General features: G+C 43.3%; 1 protein-coding gene across 1 annotated transcript; it reads right to left on the bottom strand.

Moving 5' to 3' along the window:
* Positions 1–657: 657 nt before the first annotated feature.
* Slc5a7 (solute carrier family 5 member 7) lies at positions 658–20,165 on the bottom strand. Its single transcript, XM_013072087.3, has 8 exons — positions 19,828–20,165; positions 16,048–16,161; positions 15,069–15,224; positions 10,916–11,064; positions 8,241–8,384; positions 5,455–5,608; positions 2,907–3,124; positions 658–1,458 (listed from the first exon to the last, which is right to left on the bottom strand). The coding sequence occupies exons 1-8, from the start codon at positions 20,003–20,005 to the stop codon at positions 835–837; spliced, it is 1,737 nt and encodes a 578-aa protein (XP_012927541.2). The 5' UTR covers positions 20,006–20,165; the 3' UTR covers positions 658–834.
* Positions 20,166–20,517: the final 352 nt, after the last annotated feature.

The following is a 20,517-nucleotide window of genomic DNA, read 5'->3' as shown; positions in this document are numbered from 1 at the left end:
TTTGTGTTTTTTTTGTACCAGGAATCGAACTAGAGACCTTGTGCTTGCGAGGCAGGAGGCGAAACTACTGAGCTAAATCCCTGGCCCCCAGTCTTCATTAATTTTTATGTGTTTGATTTGCCTGTGCTGAGAATAATTTATGCTGTTATTAATAGAGTAACAGATTACAAGGCTGGGAGGTAGCATAATGGTAGAGTGCTTGCGTAGCATGTGCAAGATCTTGGGTTTGATTCCACGTCCAACAACAGAACAAAACAAAAAAACAAAACAAAACAGTGGATTGCATATTCAGTAAATGTTATAGCTCAGATCATGAAAGAAGGGGTCAATCATCTCTGGAAGAAAAATCAGTGGTTCACTCATCACATCATTTACTGGAGTGGCACAGCCTCCATGTATACAGTCAAATTGAGTTGCCAGTGATGTAGCCAACAATATGCATAAAGCCTGGCCAATTTCTTCTCTCTTAGCCTCATTCTTGTGTATTTCCTTTTTTCAAGACAAGGATAAATTTTGTTTGGCGATGTGTTTTTTGATTGAGGATTTATTCACTTTTATACTTAACAAAACTATCTAGCATCAAAATTGAAGCTATTGCAGATGAGAAATAAAGTTGTTGCTTCACAGCTGTTGCTCCTAGCTTGACATGTATTTTTCCTGAACTCTTCCTTTAGGACTTATTTTTTACTTTCTGCAGGATTTTGTCTTCTTGAACTTTATTTATATTTTAATATGTGTTTTATATTTTAATATGTGTTTTATAGTTTGCAAACCATCATTCCAGGACTGCCCTCCTACAGTGCTCTGTTTGGGAAAGCAATGGTAGGTGGGTCTTTATAAGTTGTCCTCAGTCCCTGATCCTTCTGGGCTGGAATCCACTTCAAGGAGTGCCTCTTTATTGGTGAACGTTGAGCTCAGAGTTAGGCTCTGTCGAGGTTTCACAGGTGCAAGTTCATCTAATTTAATATTTTCATTTCTGACCAGAATTGTCTTATCCATGTTTTCTTCACTGTGCCTTGCAACAACAGCATCAAACACATCCAACTTTGGTGGCAAGGTTCCACTTTCAAATAGATACTTGGCTAGATAGGAGACACAGGTGTTGACTAGGAATGAGGTCACCATGGCAAGGGTCTTAAATGGGAACCTCTGGTTGTAGATACCGTTGTCCATGTAGTACCCAGGGTAGTAGATCAGAGGTTGCAGGTACAGATAGGGCTCCCCTCCTGTTATTCTCAGGAAGAGCCCTGCCACATACCCTGCCACTGCCCCATATGTGTTGGTCCCCTTGATGAAGAGCACACACAGGAGCTGTGGGAAGATGATGATGTAGACCAAGTCAGAGCTGAGGTACCAGAGCCCATATACAGTCTTGGTCAGCAAGGCCATGGCTGTGGCAGATGCTCCAAACACAAACACTGTGATTCGCATGACCCAGACAATTTCTTTGTCTGATGCCTAAGAAAGAAATTGAGAGGGTCAGATTTGCATCTAATGCATTAGCTCATTTAGGCAAAGAACGGGACATATCTCCATGGTTAAAAATTGTTCTTAAAAAGACTTTGTGCAAAATGGCTCACTGTATTGGCAAAGGCAACCTAACTTACAACCCCAAGGAATGAGATGGTGGCCTCCTGTGTCATTTGGGCAGGCATCTGTGCACTCCATGTATGGAGCCAGCCCTCTGAACCCTTCATTGTGTGCACAGGGGATGGTAAGATGAGCTGACTTGGAACCTCTGGGGATAAGACAAAGGAGGGTTTCACTTATACCTACTAAGCAGCAGCTCTTATGTTGTACCTAGAGAGCCAGGGCCATCCTTATTTCCTCTCTTTGCAGGTATGCCACCATCTTTAAGTCTAGCCAGGCCTTCCAGGATGTTTCCTTAGTAAAACCACTGAGGCCATTTCACTGTTGACCTAGGAAACCTGGAGGCAAGCTACAATCTGGGAAGCAAGGCCTTCAAGGGAGGGGGTGGTTCTCGCCATCTCAGGGATCATCGCAGCATGTGGTCTCACACAACTGATGGTTCAGTAAGGACAGTAAAATTCAGGGTACATTTTATGGTGAGGCTGCATCAGGAGAGCTAATGAGGAGCAATCCAAATGTCGCACACCAGGCAACAGGTCCCCAGGCTCCTGCCGTATTTAATATCATGCTAAGTTATTTTAGGCTGCACTACTCTTTTATCAAAAGGATATGAAGTTTAAATTATAGCAACATGACTGAATCTCTTGGGAAACAGTAACTTGATTTGTTCCCTTAGTATTAACATGAATGATAACATGTATTGATAATATCCATTTATAACATAAACACATTCACTGTTACTTAAACTTGTATGCTTAATCAAAGCAGGGTCAGATTTTAACATTATCTATTTATCTATCTATCCATTCATTTTGAGCATCCCTTATCCAAAATGCATGGGACAGCTGGGGATTTAGCTCAGTGGTTCTGCTGCCTGCCTTGCAAGCACAAGGTCCTGAGTTTGATCCCTGGCACCAAAAAACAAACAAACAAAAAAGTCAATAACAAAATGCATGGAACCAAAAGTGTTTTGGATTTCAGGATTTTTGAATTTGGAAATATTCACACTTACATACTGAGGTATCTTTAGGATGGGACTGAAGTCTAAAAAAAAAAGTAATTGATGTTTTGTATATACCTTATACACATAGCCTGAAAGTAATTTTACATAATATTTTAATAACTTTATACACAAAGCAAAGTTTTATGGTGTAGAATCTCCCATGTCAGTACTCAAAACATTTCAGGCTTTGGAACATTTCAAGTTTCACATTTTCAGATAAGGGAGGCTCAACCTGCAACACTATCTACACAACCCATGAGATGACAGCAAGGAACCATAGCAACAACAAACTGAGTTACAACACCATGCTCACATTTTGTCTGAAGGATAGCTGGTAGATGTTCCTTGCAAACATTGAACTTGCCGACAGGATGGATGAGTCGGCTGAGGACATGACAGCAGCGGACACTGCACCCAGGCCAAAGAAGGAGATGTACACAGGGCAGAGGTACTGCAACACAATCGGGAGGATCATGTCTGCCTCGCCCTTGTCCTTGGGATCCAGAGGCCCAAAGGAGGTCTGGTTCCAGTCTGTTGAGCAGAAACAGTGAGCAAAACACACACCTGGGGCCATGTGCTCTTTGCTGCTGACTCACACTATTCACAGGTAGTTTGGAAACAAATTCAGAGTCACGTGTGTTGTGTGTGCAGGTGGGACATCTTTCATTGTTCAGGGGGAAATGTCTCATGTGTTCTGGCTTCTGAAGGCCACAGTAGTCTTATAGCCCTTGTCTGGCTTGTGCTGGCCAGACATATTTATTCTTTTTGCCACAGTAGCAAATGTTCTTACATAGAATCACAGTTTTCTTTCCACCACTTGGAGGTGAAAGGATACCTGTGCACCCAGAGAGGGCCATCCTATCTGGGTGCAACTGAGAACCCAATGGCCTTTCTTGTCTACCCTCTCCCTTCATGTACTTTTGGTTTTGGAGCTCCCTGAGCTCTATTTTCCTCTAATTAAATTTTGCATAGAATTTCACTGCCCAGAAATTGGAAGCATGCTAGATTAAGGGCAGTTCCTTTTTATTGAATAAAAACTACATTTCTCGGGTTTTGAGGTTGAGGTTTTTAAGGGGATTTTTGAACTTGGCATGGTGAGATGACTTGAAATGTAAGTTTATCTTTGAATTTATACCTTGTTTACTGTTTAGTTACAGCATGAGTTGAATATAGGGAACCTGCACATGTACATCAATATAATTCCATTTCCTTTTTCTTTTTTGTTTTTTAGACACAGTCTCACTAAATTTCCCAGGCTGGGCTTGAATGTGCAATCCTCCTGCATCAGGCCCCAGAGTAGCTGGGATCACAGGCATAGAGCACCACACCCAGCTTCATTTCTTTTTTATTTGTTGAACTTCCTTAATGTCATAATGATGAACAAAGTAGTTTCTTTTGACTCTACCATTTTTTCTCCCCCCATTTTCCTTTATAATTGGTATTAGAGTTGTGCTTAGATGATACTAGCTCTAAAGCCTTAAGTGAGATGTTCTGATACCAGAAAATAACATTCAAGAACATGTACCCTGTCTAAGAGAAAATGGGCCTGGAGCTATTTCTGCCAGCCTATTGTCCTGACACACATAAGCTTACACACACCCCTCCACACTGAGGTCTAGATCCATCCTCTGTGAAATAAATCCAGTCTTTTTCCAAAATCATCAGACACTGCACATCACTGCTGTTGGCTGTCTGCTTACCACTGATTGTTTGTTTTTTGTTTATGTCCCAGGTGGACAACTGGAAAGGAGAAGGGTGTGATGACCCAAGGCTGCGCTTTTCTGCATGAAATAACCCAATAACTAGCTCTACCAGTTGAAAGTCAAAGTGACTGTGTACAGATCACCCTGGACTATCTTTAGAAAATACAACAGGGTGAAACATGAACCTTTTCTAAGCTGCTTTAATATCTTCTATGTAGAGAATGCCTTTGAACTTGGGTTAATGTGATATCTTTTCCTTTAATGCATTAGATGATCAGAAACGTCCCAAGTATGGCTCTGAGGTACAGACAATGCCCTACATGACCAAGCCTTTAGCATATTGTGGGTCTCTAGCATTGTGTTCAGTATATAATGGTCTGAAGTTTATTATCCAAAGTTCAAATCCCTGGGGTGATGATATTGCATATCATATGGGGGGCATTGGGAGGGGACAAGGTCACAGAGGTGGAGCCCTTCAGAGTGTGATTGGTGCTCCTATCATAGAGCTGGCTTCTTCTTCCACTATGAGAGGAGTGGAAGGGTCGGGAGTCAGGGAGTCCAATCCCATCAAAGGCAAGCTTTTAGATGTGTTCCACATGGAGTCTACCAGGGAAATAACATCTATTGCCCTTTTAAAGAATCATTTTGTTTCTTAATTTTCTTAATCTGTGTACATACTGATTTCTCCAAGAAAAAATGCTTAACTAACAAACCATGAAAAAAACAAACAATGGAAACTATAAAGCTAGACTCAATCTCAGAGGGGCCCTTGAGTAATTGTGATGAAGACAGCCTAAGTCCTTAGCACTTTGCCTCCCTCAGGGCTTTAGAAAACACTGGGGTCCATCTCTGTCTTTGATGGTGAAGTATGCTTACTGTGGAATAGCCAGAAGCAGGGGTTTCTCAGACCCCCTCCCAGCCCTGTGATGCTTCTGGGCCCTGGTTGAGAGCTGTGGGGGAGAGAAGTCCTCTTGGCACCCTCTGAGATACAAAGCCAGGGAGGGAAATTATCATGCAGGGAGCACCTGAAAAGTATGGACCACAGGATGACAGTGTGCACCCTGTGCTGGACACTGCAGCAAAAGCACATAGGAAAGTGGGGTGAGGAGCTGGGGAGGGTCTGGAGGCTCCCTGGTTGAGTGAGGCTGCAGGACTTACTTGTGGAGGCTCCAATGGCCCCAATGAGCACTGCTGGGAGAGCCATCACCAGGCACCCAAAGGCTGCCAGGAAGGACAGCACTTGCGCATAGGTGGCTGAGGACGAGGACAGCACCCTCTGGAAGTAGGCCTGCCACGGGATTCCGCCCAGCATCTGCACCAGAGCCCAGGGGAGAGGATGGGGCAGTTAATGTCCATTGTGCTTGTGTGTTAAAGACTTTCTAACAACTGCCTTTTGAGAAGTCCTAGGTCAGACTATGTAGTGTAAGAAGATGCTCTGTAGCCTGTGTATCTCAACTGTTGTCACTGTGCTTATTGTGATCCGAACCCCTTACCCCATACTTACGCTGATCCCCAGCTGATGAGATCCCACTGGTGGGGCTGTCACCAATGCAGTTGGTGCTCGAGGGACTCTGTTCCCCTCCCATCTCGTGAGGACACAGGGATAAGTCCCTTTGGGAGGAACTGGCCATGGCCAGACACTGATCAGCCAGTTCCTGGGTCTTCAACTCCACAGCCTCCAGGACTGTGAAAGATACTTGTCTGTTATTTACACACCATGGCCAGTTATGGTAACTTGTCATAGCAGCCCAAACAGACCAAGACAATGTTATTGCCAGGCTTTTCATGGCACAGAATTTCCCCAGATTGTTCTTTTTTGTAATGGCATAGGACAATCCTTTCTTTTCTTTATTTTGCCTGCTTTAAGCTGCTTTCAAACTACCCTGAAGTCTTCCAATTTGTTCTCATCCAGAAGTTTCAATCATCATAAAATATTTTCAACATAATTAAGATTCTGAAAGCACTAAGTGAAAGCTGAGTCAGTCCAGCCCAGTACACAGCCCATTGCCAGGCAAGAATTGTGAAGGACAAGGTGGGGGGCTGGTTCCCCTGAACTCGCTCTGCCCTCATCCAAGGTAGGGAGCAGAATGCTCAGAGAATATAGTGCAGCACCAGCGGGAAAGCCCAAGCTCCCGCCTATATTTGTTCTATGTAGCATCTAAATGTCATCTTTAAAAATTAAGTGACATATTACATGCATGAAAGCCAGTGATAAATGCATACTGTAGGTGGGTGGAATGTTTCTTGTTGAGGAAATACAACTGAAGACTGTCTGAGACACTGAACTACAGTGGGATTGTCTGCATGCCATAAGAGGTCTGTATGGATATGGAACAAGCAAAGATGGTTTAGGGTAAAGCAGGGGTGGTGAGGAAGGGCTGAGGCATAGTAAGCAGGAAAACCTACAGAAGTAACTCTGAATCAGTCCTCGTGCACCCAGCAGAAGGTAGAGAGTGGGGAGAGGAAGTCTCAGGAGGGCAGCTAGTGTAGAAAAGGAAACTCCAGCCCCACAGGCAACTGTAAGACAGTGCACAGTGTGGCCGACTGGAGGTGATAGTGTGTACCTCAGAAGCTGGAAAATCCCTGATGCCTGGGCTTTGGCCCCTCCTCCCCCTGCAGACCCAGTGTTGCTCTTTACACAAATGACCTGGCCAATGAGCTCACTGTGTCACAATGTACTGAGGCTTCCTCAACTGCCTGGCTCTCCCGCTGGGCTGGGGTCTGAGCCCTGGGATGCCCAACCTATTTGTTACCCTTTCACACCTGTGCTGAGCACAGTGGTTGACACACAGTGATTTCCAAACAATTTTCCTTCTTAAAAGAACCATACAGGCTCAGAAGTAAAATAAAAGAGAGAAAGGAAGATATTCTAGAATGCAGTTATTCTTCTCAAGTCTGCATTCTCCCAAGAACTTTTTCTTTCTTTTTGCAACCTATAAGCCAATTATTATTAACTCATATTATTAACTCTTCCAATGTCAAAGACAGACAGGAGTTGGTACACCCTGGTGACACACTGACTACCCGCGTGGTTGGGTCATCAGAGGCTTCTTCTTTTTTGTGTTTTTAAGTAAAGTAAACTCTGACCTCTGTTTACAAACAGACCTGATGTCTGTGCCCCCCCCCCCAGAACTCACATGCTTGGACCCTAATCTCAGTGGGGAGTCTCCAGAGGACTGCAGCCTGCTGGGAGGGACAAGGTCCTCAGGAATGGGATCAGTGTCCTTTTGAGAAGAGGCCATGGACCTCCCTCCTCTCTTTGCCCACAGGAGAAAATAAAGAAAAGAAAAGTCAGAGGCAGCCAGCACACCCGGAAGAGCCATCACCAGAACCTGCCCTATGGTCCCGGCTCATACTTCCTGTGGGAAGACAACTCTACTCCCAGAACTTGCTGCAGCCCTAATGCCTGGGACAGATAGCAATGTGGGAAATGAGCTTGGAGGAGACAGTGTTGAAGTCCAGAAAGGCTTCATAAACCCAGTCATGAAGTCCTGCCAGCCCTTCAAAGAGAAAAATTTAAAAAGCCCATTTCCCCATCATTTTGACAAAAACAGTAGCCTATTCCTTGTGATTAAATAAATACAGAGTATTGTTTTCATGTACAACCTCTCTAGTTAGTAGAATCTTGAGATCTGGAAAGTTCTTTTGGATTTTCCCTCTTCCTGAACTGTGATCCCTGCAGGCTTCTCTTGGGCCACTGTCCTGAGCCTCTCCCTCCCTTCCCAATATTTCTCATGTGCTTAGGGCCTGTGGAACCACTAACTCACTCCACAGTATGAGGATGAATGAGTTACCTATTTCAAAATAAACTGGCTATTAATGCCTTAATCCAGAACCCAGACTAAAACTTTCAGGTGGCCTGGCCCTCAGGTGGGGGCGTCTCAGAAATGCCTTTGATGTTTGGAGCACTCAGACCCTGTTCCCCAGGCCGGGGCACCACTTACCAGCAGCAGGAAGTTGTCCAACCAAGTGTAGATCTCGAAGGGTTCAATGGTTCCCAGCCAGGGATCCTGGAACTTGGTGTGCACTGCCGTGAACCCGATGTCGGCCACCGCAGGATGAGACAGGGCAAAGGGGACGCTGATCCACTGGACAAGAGCAACACAGGAGCCTTTATGTGACTTCTGAACACTCAGGATGTGGAGACTGACACACCTAGTGTGCCGCACTCACACATGGCACAGCTCATCGCTCCTCTTAGACAGAGAAGGACTTGAGGTCATGTTCTGTGTGACACCATGACACACTGATTTAGAGAATCTGAAACAACACATGCTGCCAACCCAGGAAAAGATCCAAAATTGAAATTCAAAACACAGTTTCTACTGAATGTGTTTCACTTTTGCATCATTGTAAAGTCAAAAAATCCTAAATTGAACCACTGAAAGTAGGGGGCCATCTGTGTGCTCTGTGCATGTGTGCACCCCTGTCTGTTGGGGACAAGGTTGGGTGGTACAGGGGACAGGTTAAAGAAAGGCAGAGATTAAGATAACCATGTGGAGGGACCCCTGTTGCAAGCTTAAATATTTTATCTTGTTTTGAAAGCAACAGGAAGAGGATTTCTTCTGAGTGTTAAAAAAGATTTCAGTGATATTCTCTCTGGATTTAGGTATTATAGCTGTAAACAGTGGGTAAGGGGGGCTCCTGGATATCTCAGGGCCAACTGAATGGAGTCTGAAGTGCCCCAGCATCACCAGAGATGGGAACATGTGGGGACTGATGAGGAGGATGAAGTCAGCAGCCCTCGGTCCTAGGGGGAGGCAGGCCAGAGAGGAAGCGAACAGAGGGGACCTCACACAGCCTTGAGGCCTCATTGGTAATGATAAAATCCACTGTTAGACGATTTGAGATGAGCTGGTTTAAGGGATAAGTTAATCAACTATGTCTGCATGTACAGCAACTAAAGTTTAGAAAGGAAAACATTTAGTTTTACCAATGTAAGTGTCTTAACTAAGTAACCCATAGAACTTCATTCCTTATGAAGTCAGATTTCGAAGCAGAAAGGTGCTTTGGGTACGTCCCTTCAAGTGTGCACCCCACACACTTGATTTATGTGCCTGTGTGTTTCAGCCTCTGGTCTCATGCAGAGTAAGGAGGCATCACATACATCACCCACTAATGGATGCGGCCCCCGGGGCACATTTCTTGGAATAACAAGTGCATCCCTTACCAGAGCTGCACTACCAAGCTAACCTCGCCCTGACATTCTGGAGATTTATTCCTGTGTTCTCTGCTTTATCTTTGGAAGTTTAGGATGACGTAATATGAATATCAGAATTTCTGCACTGTCCAGTTGATTTTGACAATTTCAAAAGAAAAAAGTGAGAGTCTTTGAGTAAATTAATATGAGTAAATGACACTCCATAAAATGTAAATAAAATATCTAGAAGAAAAGAAATGTAATATTTGCTAATGTTAATTTATAGTTAAACTATAAATCTAATAGCAGTCCTTTAAAATTTTTCTCCAGGATATCATGTTAGAAAGTTAATAAAGAGTCTGAGATTATTCTTCATTTTTCATCTCTAAGTATCTAGTGCAAAAGCTAAAGTAGAGTGGAAAGCTTTTTATTATAGAAAGTAAAGAAGAACAAGGAAAATCAAGGGTACTTGGACCATTTTTGGGAACATGAGTCAGTATCTGCTTGCTCTGTCTGTGACCTCTGCGCAAGGGTTTTGCTCCCACAGGAAACAAAGCTGAGATGATTATGAGTTAGATGAGATCATTAACATAAACCCATATGTTGGATGACCTGGGACTCAAGACAGACAAGGGTGGATGAGATCATGAATGTGGATCCATGATGGTCACGTGTTGGAGGAGATCAGGAATATGGACCCAGCATGGGCCCTAGCAGAGTGGACACACCATCTCTTTTACACTTCTGATATGTTTTAGGTATTAGATACTATTATTCACAGAATTATAAGCTCCATGTTTTAAGACATGAGTCTACAAAGAATCAACATTGACTAGAATGTGCTTAAGACACACAAAAGAACTTTTAACATAATACTAGTAATACTCATGTTTCATAATTCTACAGTACTCTTTACTTGATTCAACACACAAATATTACTTAACTTAATCTAGGGCTTGAAAGCAAAGTAGGAGATAATAAACACTTACAATTTCTTACATAATAAGTCCTTTGTTTCTGGATCCCAGAGAGAGAAGATTATTATTTGAAATCTACTGTTTTTCCAATGGGATAATTTCTGAGCTCCATGAATAGTCTCATAGATAATGTTAACATGGGGTAGGGTAAGTTACATTAAAATCTAAATTTTGCTAACAGAAGAAAGGTGTGTTACAGTCAGTTCTCAAAGAGGATCACACAAGTTTTCATCCAATCTAGGGACAAAGGAAAGGAAGACTTAAACCCTTCCAAGAATTAGACTTGGGGCACACTTTTCCATCAAAAACTTAACAAAATGATTAGAGTTTTTGATTAATTAAATCATACAGAAGTGATTTAAACTTTAAAAGACTATGCAACTTACTATGTATTACACATGATGGAAAGTAAGATTTCTACCAATTTTTGTTACTATAAAATATTGCATTATCCTTTTATTAAACAGAAAAAGAGAGAAAACCTGCAGGTGGCTCCACTTACCAGTCCTAGGAATATGCAGAAGAGCTGAACGACATCCGTGTAGGCCACAGAGTAGAGGCCACCCACCAGTGTGTACAGGATGGCAATGAGCGCAGACACGATGACGGACACGTGCATGTTCACGTCGATGATCACACTGATGGTGGCCCCTGAAAGCCAGCAGAGGGTGGAGTCACAGCGGAGCAGCGGGTGGGCTTCCCCACACCACAAGAAAGGCACTTGGGACAACAGCTAATTTGGACTCACGCAGAAAACTTCATCTTAGTAAGTTGGGAATCTCTCTAGTTCATGATGTCAGATCTGGAGAGATATATAGTCTCGCTTTCTGAGGTTAGTGTTTTCCTGACTTGTTTATGTGAGATCTTGAAATCAGTGGTAAGGATAAAGAATACCTGAAACACTGATTCTAAGAACTCATAATAACTTCATCAGGTATCTGAAATGCTGACTTAATTGTAATAAACGCAATACATTTACTCACATCTATAAGGAAAAGCAGCCTTTCTGAGACGCATGAGTGACCATTTCCACATTGTACAATGAATATTTGTTTGCTGTTTTTCAATTAAGTCCCTGACTTATGAATGAGTTCCATTCTGGGAGAATTGTTCATAAGTCAGATTCATTTGTAAGCCTACAAAGTGAGTCTTATACAGTACACCTGTGAAAGTTCTCAACTCAAATGTTTATAAATTGGGGACTTACACTAAAGTTATGAAAAAAATCCCTTAACTTGAGCTCTGAGAAGTCTAAGTACACATTTGTATAAGATGCTATCCATGCGTGCTAGACAGACTATTTACAATTCTCCTGCAGAGACAGCTCTATTTGCTCTTGGAGCAAACGGTGAGCAGATGAACACCACAGCATCCACTGGTGGCTGGGTGGTATTCAAAGATAGCATGATCCTCCTGCCTCAGCCTCTCACAGTGCAGGGATTACAGGCCTGGGTCACCACTGGGATGTAGCTCAGTGCCAAGACCCTGGATTTAACCCCTAGTATTGCAAAACAAACACTAGCATCATAATATCACTGGATTTCATGAGCCAAGGGGAAGGTAAGATGATGAGACATGCGAGGGTGAAGATGTGCAAACCATGAGAAGGTCTGCAGGCCTGTTTGCCACCCAGGACACTCACTCCACACTAAGTGAGCACTGGGCCTGCTCATGTATCCTGCAGTTATTACTTTCAAAAAATGTCTATTTCAATCCTCATAAAGGTTCTCCTATGTTTCAGAATCGTGCACACTGTGGTGAGGTGATAATAATCTGATACTCATCCATTCTTAAGTAACCCACCTATTTCCTATAAACTGAATTTGAATCATGTCCAGAAAATATAAAAGATAATTAAAAATACAAATGCTTTATCAGAGCCTAGACTTCAGACACATAATGTTTTTCTAGATATATGCGCATGCCTGTGAGTATGGAAAGAAAAGAGGAAGGGAAGGAGGGAAGGAGAGGGAGAGAGAGGGAGATTTCCCCACGTTTTATGTGTATTGAAAAACACATGCACAAACGCATATATACAAATTAACTAATTGAAGCAAAGTTTTAGCTACTATGATTCATATTTATGAAATACTTTAGAAACATTGGCTCTTCAGGCTGTTACATAAGGTGATCTTTATTGAGTCAGAGTGAACAGTTTGTATTCTCTTAGATATTTGGCCCACTCCTTTTCTGGTACCTCAGCAGGTAGTTTGTTCTTAGCACCTAAAATTTCTGGTGCTGAAACCAATGAAAAATAAACCCCTATTACTTCCCAGCTAAAGAGAGTGAGGTGGGAAGGGGTATTCACAGTTTTATTGCTATACAAGGGCAATAGTGCTACTATCTAGCACCAGGGAAGGATGGCATTACACTGTTTTATAACTATCAAATTCTCTTCCACCTAAATCACTTCTTTGTTTTTACACCAGAGATCAAGAAAATGATGTTAGGTTATATAGGAGACTGGAAGAAAGACAGTACGAGCTACAGTACTATCTAATATTCAAAGACCACCTAAGATGATAGCTGGAATCCAGAAGACAAGACTGTAGTCTGGAATATACAACACGGAAGGAAGGATGTTTCTCCAATTACTCAAGGCTGCTGCATTTCTGCTTGCAAGAAGAGATGGAAAATAACCTAAAGATGAATGGCGGGATGTCAGGGCCTGCCTTAGCTCATGGAGGAGAACACGGGACCTCAGCCCTCACTAGGACAGTACCGAACTGCCCTTGTTGGAACAGAAGGGCACTGAACCCAGAGAGCTCCTAGGACCACTGCTTTTGTAAATGCTGTGAGCGAGCTGAAAACCCAAGGGCTGAAGGCAGAGTCTTCTTAGCATTTTTGATCTTGGCTCTCAATTACAACCTAAAGTCTAGGTTCAGTTTCAAGAGCCCTCAATGTGCTCAGGACCCAACCTTCAAGGATGAAATGGGAACACATTGAGGGAGAAAAAAGAGCAACATTCTTTTTTGTTTTTTGGAAAACAGAACCCAAAACAATTCAGTCATTAATTCTTTGTGTAGGATTATAAGTGCTAACAAGACACAAGTCCTGCCTTCAAGATATTTGTCATCCATGGTGTAGGATTAGAACTTGGACGTGAAGTTGATAAACAGGCCCGTGTACAAAATGATAGATACATCCAGTGAGAACAGAAGGTTTTTCCTGGGCACCCACAGGAAACACTCCTGGCCAGTTCCCAGGGATGCACCTGGGGGACTCCAGGACAAGCGCCAGACAGACGTGAGGGAGGAAGGAGGGTAGAGGAGTCCAAGAGGAGCAGGGAGGCAGGAGATGGCTACAGCTTTGGGGGGAGGAAGAGGGTGGTGGGCATTGAGAGGAGAGAAGCAAGGCTCAGCTCACTATGGACCCTGTTAGAGAGTGTGCTTTTCAGCAGGAAGGGACAGAGGAGAGGCAGATTTAGAAAGAAGAGCATGGTTTGTGGGTGGAGCCTACAGAGCATGCAGAAGGGCTCTAATCCAGGGAAGTGGCATGGCCTGGGGCAGGTGCAGGAAAATGAATTGGGGTCAGGGTGGAGAAGCCAGAGCAGCTGAGTGTGGTTGAACACAGCTGTGCATCCGCAGGATGGGGGATTTGCTTCTGCCTCCCCATGGCCAACCAGGCAACCTCCATCTGCCCAGATCTCAATAGTGGGCATGAGTGTCAGCCACCTTCCTCTGCCTCCCTAAGATCCCACTGGAGGAGAAGAGAAGCTCAGGGTGGGGAAACCTGGAGAGTGAAGAAGAAGACATCAGTACTACCACACTTAACATCTGCGCTAACAAACCATGGCTCTGTGCTTTGCAAACATCAGCATATTGAAACAGCTCAGGTTAGGAGGTTTTGGTTATATGGTTTGCCTATCCTGTCAGCAGGGGACTAGTGACATACTGTTTGTTCTTATAGACTGTTGGGACTCACACTTGGTTTCTATTTGATTTTAAAATATATAAAATACACTTCCTTTTCCTTGTTTATTGGTACATTTTAGGTATATAATACAGTTACATTCATCATTGGGATCTTGTACATTTACATGACGTATCTTGGTTCTTATTTTTTCCCCATTCCCCTTCTATTGGGTTTTAATTAGATGTGTTTTATGTAAAAAGTAACATCTTTAGAAAAAGTAATGCTTTTAAAATGCCTGCTGTGCTGTTCTTTGTTTAGATAATTTTGCATATGTTTTAAAATATCAATTAACAAGGCAGGTGTTAGAAGGAAAAACAGGGAAAGGTAAACAGTCTTTGGGTCACAGAAAGCACCCCTATGGTGGGAAGAAAGCAGGTATAACTCATTGATTTAAATTTGTTCAACACCAAATATTCTCTCTAACGCCTGGCTCAAGGACACTAGCTTTGAAAAATAAACTTCACTCTTTAGTTTTGCTTAATTAATGACACTTTGCCTGAAATCCCAACTTAAAAAAGCAACTCTTGATCATTATAGCCATGACTAACACCTTACTGATGTAATTCAAGTAAAAAGTAAATGCACTTCATTTAGCTTCTGCAGCCATACTGCAGTCAATGTAGAATTTCTGTTAAGATTTTACCAATATAAAAATGGCTGTAACAATAGGAAGTAAGTTTATGTGTCTGATGTTCAGGAAACTGGAGGTGTAGATGGGACGATGCTTTGTGGGTCTTTACCTAAGGCAGAGAAAATCGCTGCTGCCCAGAACATTTCTCCCATGAGTGCAGGGATGAACAGTAAGCCGCCCATGCGCTTCCCGTAGATCTGCTGGAACGGGTCTAACATGGTCACGTAGCCCTTGGAGCGCATAGGTTTGGCAAAGAATAGACCTCCTAAAAAAATTAAACACATGTTTATGCAAAATTAAAAATGTAGAATGTAATAGTCTTTGGCAACCTTTTACTGTGTTATAATTTCTCCAGGAAAATGAATTTTGTAGAATACTTATCTGTATGGAGGAGCTGATCGGTAATGTACTGCCGCTATAGCACCAAGAAAAATTTTAGCAAGCTAATATAAATTCCTTAGTATATTTAATATTACACGTGCCTGGTGGACAATTAGTTGGCATAAGCAGTGGTGGCAAACCTATGGCATGTGTGCCGCAGCAGACTGTGTGTCACCGAAAGCTCTGAAAGTTTTGCCATCACTGGCACAGTGAAACATGTGAACTGGAAACAGTGGGCCAGGTCAGTGCTTACCAAGAGGCCTTGAGCACAACATTTAGACATTTTGAGTAAGTACCAGATCCAATACAAGTATTTTGAGTGAAAAAGGAAGAATTCTCTGTTAAATTGTTATGTAATATTTTTGACTATTAATTAGTTTGATTTACAAGAAATTTAGTACAATCAAGTTGATTCATTTTAATGATACACCCAGACTATTTTGAAGGAAATAAAACATGATTATGTTAAGAAATTCATAGTCATAGGATCAAAGGACTTTTTTTACATATTCCATAATCACTCCTGATTACCTAAGCGCTAGTGTTCTGCTACATACCAATTTCTGGTAATAGCCACTTAGAAATTTATGGTGACATTTTCCCACAATAGTTACTAATGTTGTTTAACTTGTTATTCCACTTGTTATTCATACTCCTGCCCTTCCTGCTGTAGGGAATGAGTCACTGAGATTTGAACCTCCACTTACCTACAATCAGACTAAGAGAATATCCGATGGGTGCCTGAGCCCATGCGAGGCCATGGCCTGGCACGTACACTGCTTCCGCTGTGCCGTTGATGTACCCTCCTCCGACCCAGGTAGCTAAAACAAAAGGGAAGATGAGGGTGAGCCACTGTCCTACTGGTCACTCCCAGGTCACTGCCCAGCACTTACTGGTCACTGCCCAGCACAGTGGCCGCTGGCCTCGGGTGGCCAGGAGCACCTGCAGTACAGCTGTCCAGGCTAGGAGTCTTGTGAGGGGCTCCAGGAAGAAATGGAAGCAGCCAAATGAAGAAGGTGAAAGAGCTGAGGAGAGAAAGTGTGGGCTAAAGAAGTTTGGGCCCAGAATGACGGATACATCAGATTTAAAGGATGGTTTGTATTGATCACAAACTCATATGAAAGCATTCTGAATGTATTGAATTAAATAAGTTGTATTGATGACCTCAATTTAATTATTTCTTATGTTTTTAAAAGGTGTTTGTAGAAAATTTAACATTACATTTGGGGCTCACCTTCTGCATCTACTAGACAGTGCTGTCCTGGTGTTGTCTAAATGCGTTTAGCCATCAGCACTTTATGGTGAAGTTATGGATACCGTGCAGTCTGAGACTGTACAGGGTGGGACTTCTATGACCCTTTCTCCAACCCCCATAGTGTAGGGCCAAGGGTCTTTATTTCAAGACCCCGCCACTTGAAGTGAATTGATAATTTTATACTGATCGTGACTATTGTCCTCAAGGAGTGGCATGTATGTATGTGTGCGTACAAGTGTGTGTGAGTGGGCACAGGTGCATGTGTGTGTGTCTGTAAATGTGTGCAAGTGGATGTAGTTGTGTGTGCTTTCCCCTAATATTTTCTCAAATACTCTGGCAACATTGGCTATGGTAAGTCTGACCATGATCACAGTGAGCTGTACTCAGCTCCTACATTGTCAGAAGAATGAAAGAAGGTGAGATAGGGCCCCACTCCTACGTGTTCCACAGTGGGTCAGAGTGACCTCTCATCTCTCCTCTGGCATCTGGCAGACACTCAGGGCTGTGGCTCTGGCAGTGCTGACAGCACATCACTCACAGTTCTTTAACCTGGGTCTTCTCATGTGGTGTTTGATATTTCACAGGGAATATTAAGAAATACATGCTCTTCAGATAAATAAAATTTCTGTAGCATAATAGCTAAGGAAGGAGGTCAAGGAACCAAAGAAAGCCCATTTGTGCCACTGTTGTCTCTCAGAAAGCAACCTACTATTTGATACTCATTGAAAAACTGAGTTAAATGGAACTCTATATCTGTAGCATGATATATACATATAAAATACATATTATTCTTTAAGAATATAGTAAAATATTAAAAATGACGTCTATGTAGGATTTGTGCAAAGGTCTGATGGTCAGAGGCTGGTAAGAAGCCTATTAGAGGTGAGGAGAGATTCTGGGGTGTATGATCCCATTGGGAACACAACTTAATACTTAATTCCCACAGAACATGAAGAAAAGATGTAATATGCATAGAGCTCTGTCCAAGGTGATAGTTTTTGTTGTGCTCATGCCAGAATTTATCTGGCTTCAAAGTCAAGACGAGACTGTGTTGTGGGGCTAATGTCACTTGTTAAATGGTCAACTTGAAAAGTTTTCTGCATAGTGACTTTAAGTCACTTAGTGAGAGTTTATACACTAACCACTGACATGGACAAATAACACACATAGCAGCAGCCACTCCCACCTTCAAGGTGGCTTTCGGACTGAGTGTTAACACATAACAGATGCCGTCACTTACTTCACTGAAATCCTTGCTGGGATTTTAGATCCCCCTACACTGGGTGTGTAAGAAACACCAGAAGAAGAGGCTTGGTGCAGGAAAGGGCCTGGGCCCCCTCTCCTGCTGGGAGGCAGGGCTGCTGCCTGGGAAGAGCGATTGCTCCAACTGGCTGACAAGCACATTGCTCATTAGTGATCATTCTTCACTGCGTAGCTCTCCTGTTCCTTGTCCAAAAAGAACCCTGGCGCCTGAAGGATTGATTACACCCACTAAAATACAGACACGAAGGCTGGGTTACCTACTGTGATCAAACAAAGTGCTCCAATTCATACTGCTTGGGTCTTTTCTGTGCCACATCTGTCCCCCTTGTTTGTGTGTTTGCGTTAAATCATGGGTGAGAACACAAACTCTTTCAAACTCTATGCATTTTAAAGGAATAAACATTTTCAACCTCTGTTCTGTAGGAAATATGTACAAGTGAATGAATCTAACAAGACTCAAATAATGTGATTCAGATCTTAAATGAATGATGGTTTTGACTGAGGTTCTTACGAAAGAGAAAAGCTTTCAGAAGTGAGCTAGACCATGACACTTTGTAAGAAACAGCATCACTCAAATATTTTCTATATACTTTAGTAGTGTACTAGACTGAAAGAAAGCCCTCTACATAATAAAATAACAGATTTCAAAATATTATCTTATGATAATATTAAGTAGAATGTTAAGTAGAATAATAGAACATTATAATAATTTGCAAGGAATAAAATACTTTGACGGGCAGCAGCCCATTTATTCCTGTGGACAGTTGTTACAAGGAAAGCACCCCTGTAAACAAACACAGTGAAGCCGGCAGAGGGCTGCCTGCTCCAGCACCGGGCCAGGGTGTGGCTGCCAGGAGCCCTGGGTCCATCCTGGCTCTGGTCCTTTTTAATCTCACAGCCCTGGCTCTTCACTTAACCCCACAGCCCTTCCACAGTGTTCTTATAAAGACCGCATGAGTCTCCATGCTGTTGGTGAGGCATTAAACAAACTGCGCCTGCCTGAAAGGTTAACTCCACAGTCCACATTAACACTGTAGATCACAGATGGACCAATTTATGACTTCCAGAACATGGACACTGTCTTTATAGACTGGTCTGGTAAAGTTTTTGAAACACAGGGTAAATCACTTGTAAATGGCATAATTTGAATATGGTATCCAGTGGGATATTTTTCTAATGCTCCTGATAATGTGCACTATATTGCTAATGTCTAAATACCTACTAAGACCTGAACGAAATGTGTCACTTGTAAGTGTAATAAATAACATGAAAGATGTTGTTTTTCAGAAATATTTCCAATGACCAAGACAAATATAAAAAAACCCACTCCTTACCACAACCCCTCACTAAGGGGAAGAAAGCAGACCTGGGCTTCCTAGTGCAGAGGGGTGGGGCAGGGTGTGCAGATGGACACACCCGCCTTTCCCCTTGGCCAAGGTTCCTGCAAATATCAGCTTTAGTGCTGTGCAGTGGCTTCTGGTAAGGAAATCAGGCATCAAGTGGAAAAAGTAAGTTTCTAAACAGGGAATCGATCCATTTGGAACTGCATTGCCCCCAGATATATTGATTCAGGATAAAAGCGATCACTGGTTCATATTCATTGACATCAGTCCCTTAGGGGAGCCCAGGCACAACTTCCTGCACATGTGAGGGACTCATGGCAAAGTCCTCCCTTCAGCCAACAGGTGCAGGGTGTGCAGCGCCAGGTCCCTCCACTCCCCTCCGCCTCGTGCCCTCCACTCTCACCTGGGATGCAGTCCGGAGAGCCCACCCTTGCCTCCCTGAGGGCTGCTCCAGTGACTGTGAAATCATTTCATTCAAGTCCTCCCGCACTGAAAACATTTCATTGTCACATCTAAATGTAAAATTATCAAAAGTGAACCTGAAGACTGCCTAAGGGACAAAGAGCAAGGCCTGTCACTCACTCAGAGAAGGCAGCAAGGTGGACCCAGCAAGGGCGAGGACCTACCTGTCATGGTGAAGCCCCCCACCAGCAGGCCTATGTCGCGGCCTCCCACAATGATGGCCTCGCTGCGCTCCTCTGCGCTGCCGCTGTTCTTGGTTCTCCACGCAGCCCAGATGCCCACCAGCAGGATGACCAGGTAGAACACCACGATGGCGACCAGCCCTTCCACGTGGAAAGCCATTGTGGCCTGAGCCGGAGGACTCCGGCAGAGACTACTTCATCCAGATCCCAGAGAGCAAAGGACCGCAGCAGCAGCCGCCGCCAGCCCAGCTGCAGGGCGGGGGTTAACACGCTGCAATGATCCAGAGAAACCCAGACTGGGGGAGAGAAGGGGGCGCTGAGCTCAGAGAGGCAGGTGGGGCCGGGCGTCGACTTCTGCTCAGCAATTCAAAGCCGCTCTGGGTTTTCAAGTTAACAGAAGGGGAGAGGGGTTGCTGCTTAACAAGCAAATCATAACCATTTCTCTTTCCACTTAAAATTAACTTTGTATCAGAACCAGTAACTCTGTCCAGAAACATTTACAAAGAACATGGTTGTGTTGCTTTTTGAAACTAAGTTCTTACTCTGAAAGGCAGCGATGTATTTTAGAGGGATTCTCCCAGAGCTGCAAGCACTTGTCCTGTTCCCCCCCACCGGTCCTGTCAAAGGATTTCAGGAACTGGTTCCAAAAGTGATCTGCTATGGCTGGAACGA

The sequence above is a fragment of the Heterocephalus glaber genome, unplaced genomic scaffold (assembly GCF_053883595.1).
Source record: "Heterocephalus glaber isolate CG9 unplaced genomic scaffold, H.glaber_assembly_v1.0 deba00000470, whole genome shotgun sequence".
In the NCBI taxonomy this organism is placed as follows: Eukaryota; Metazoa; Chordata; class Mammalia; order Rodentia; family Bathyergidae; genus Heterocephalus; species Heterocephalus glaber.
Note: the sequence above shows the minus strand (reverse complement) of the source record. Positions and strands in the feature narration are given on the sequence as shown.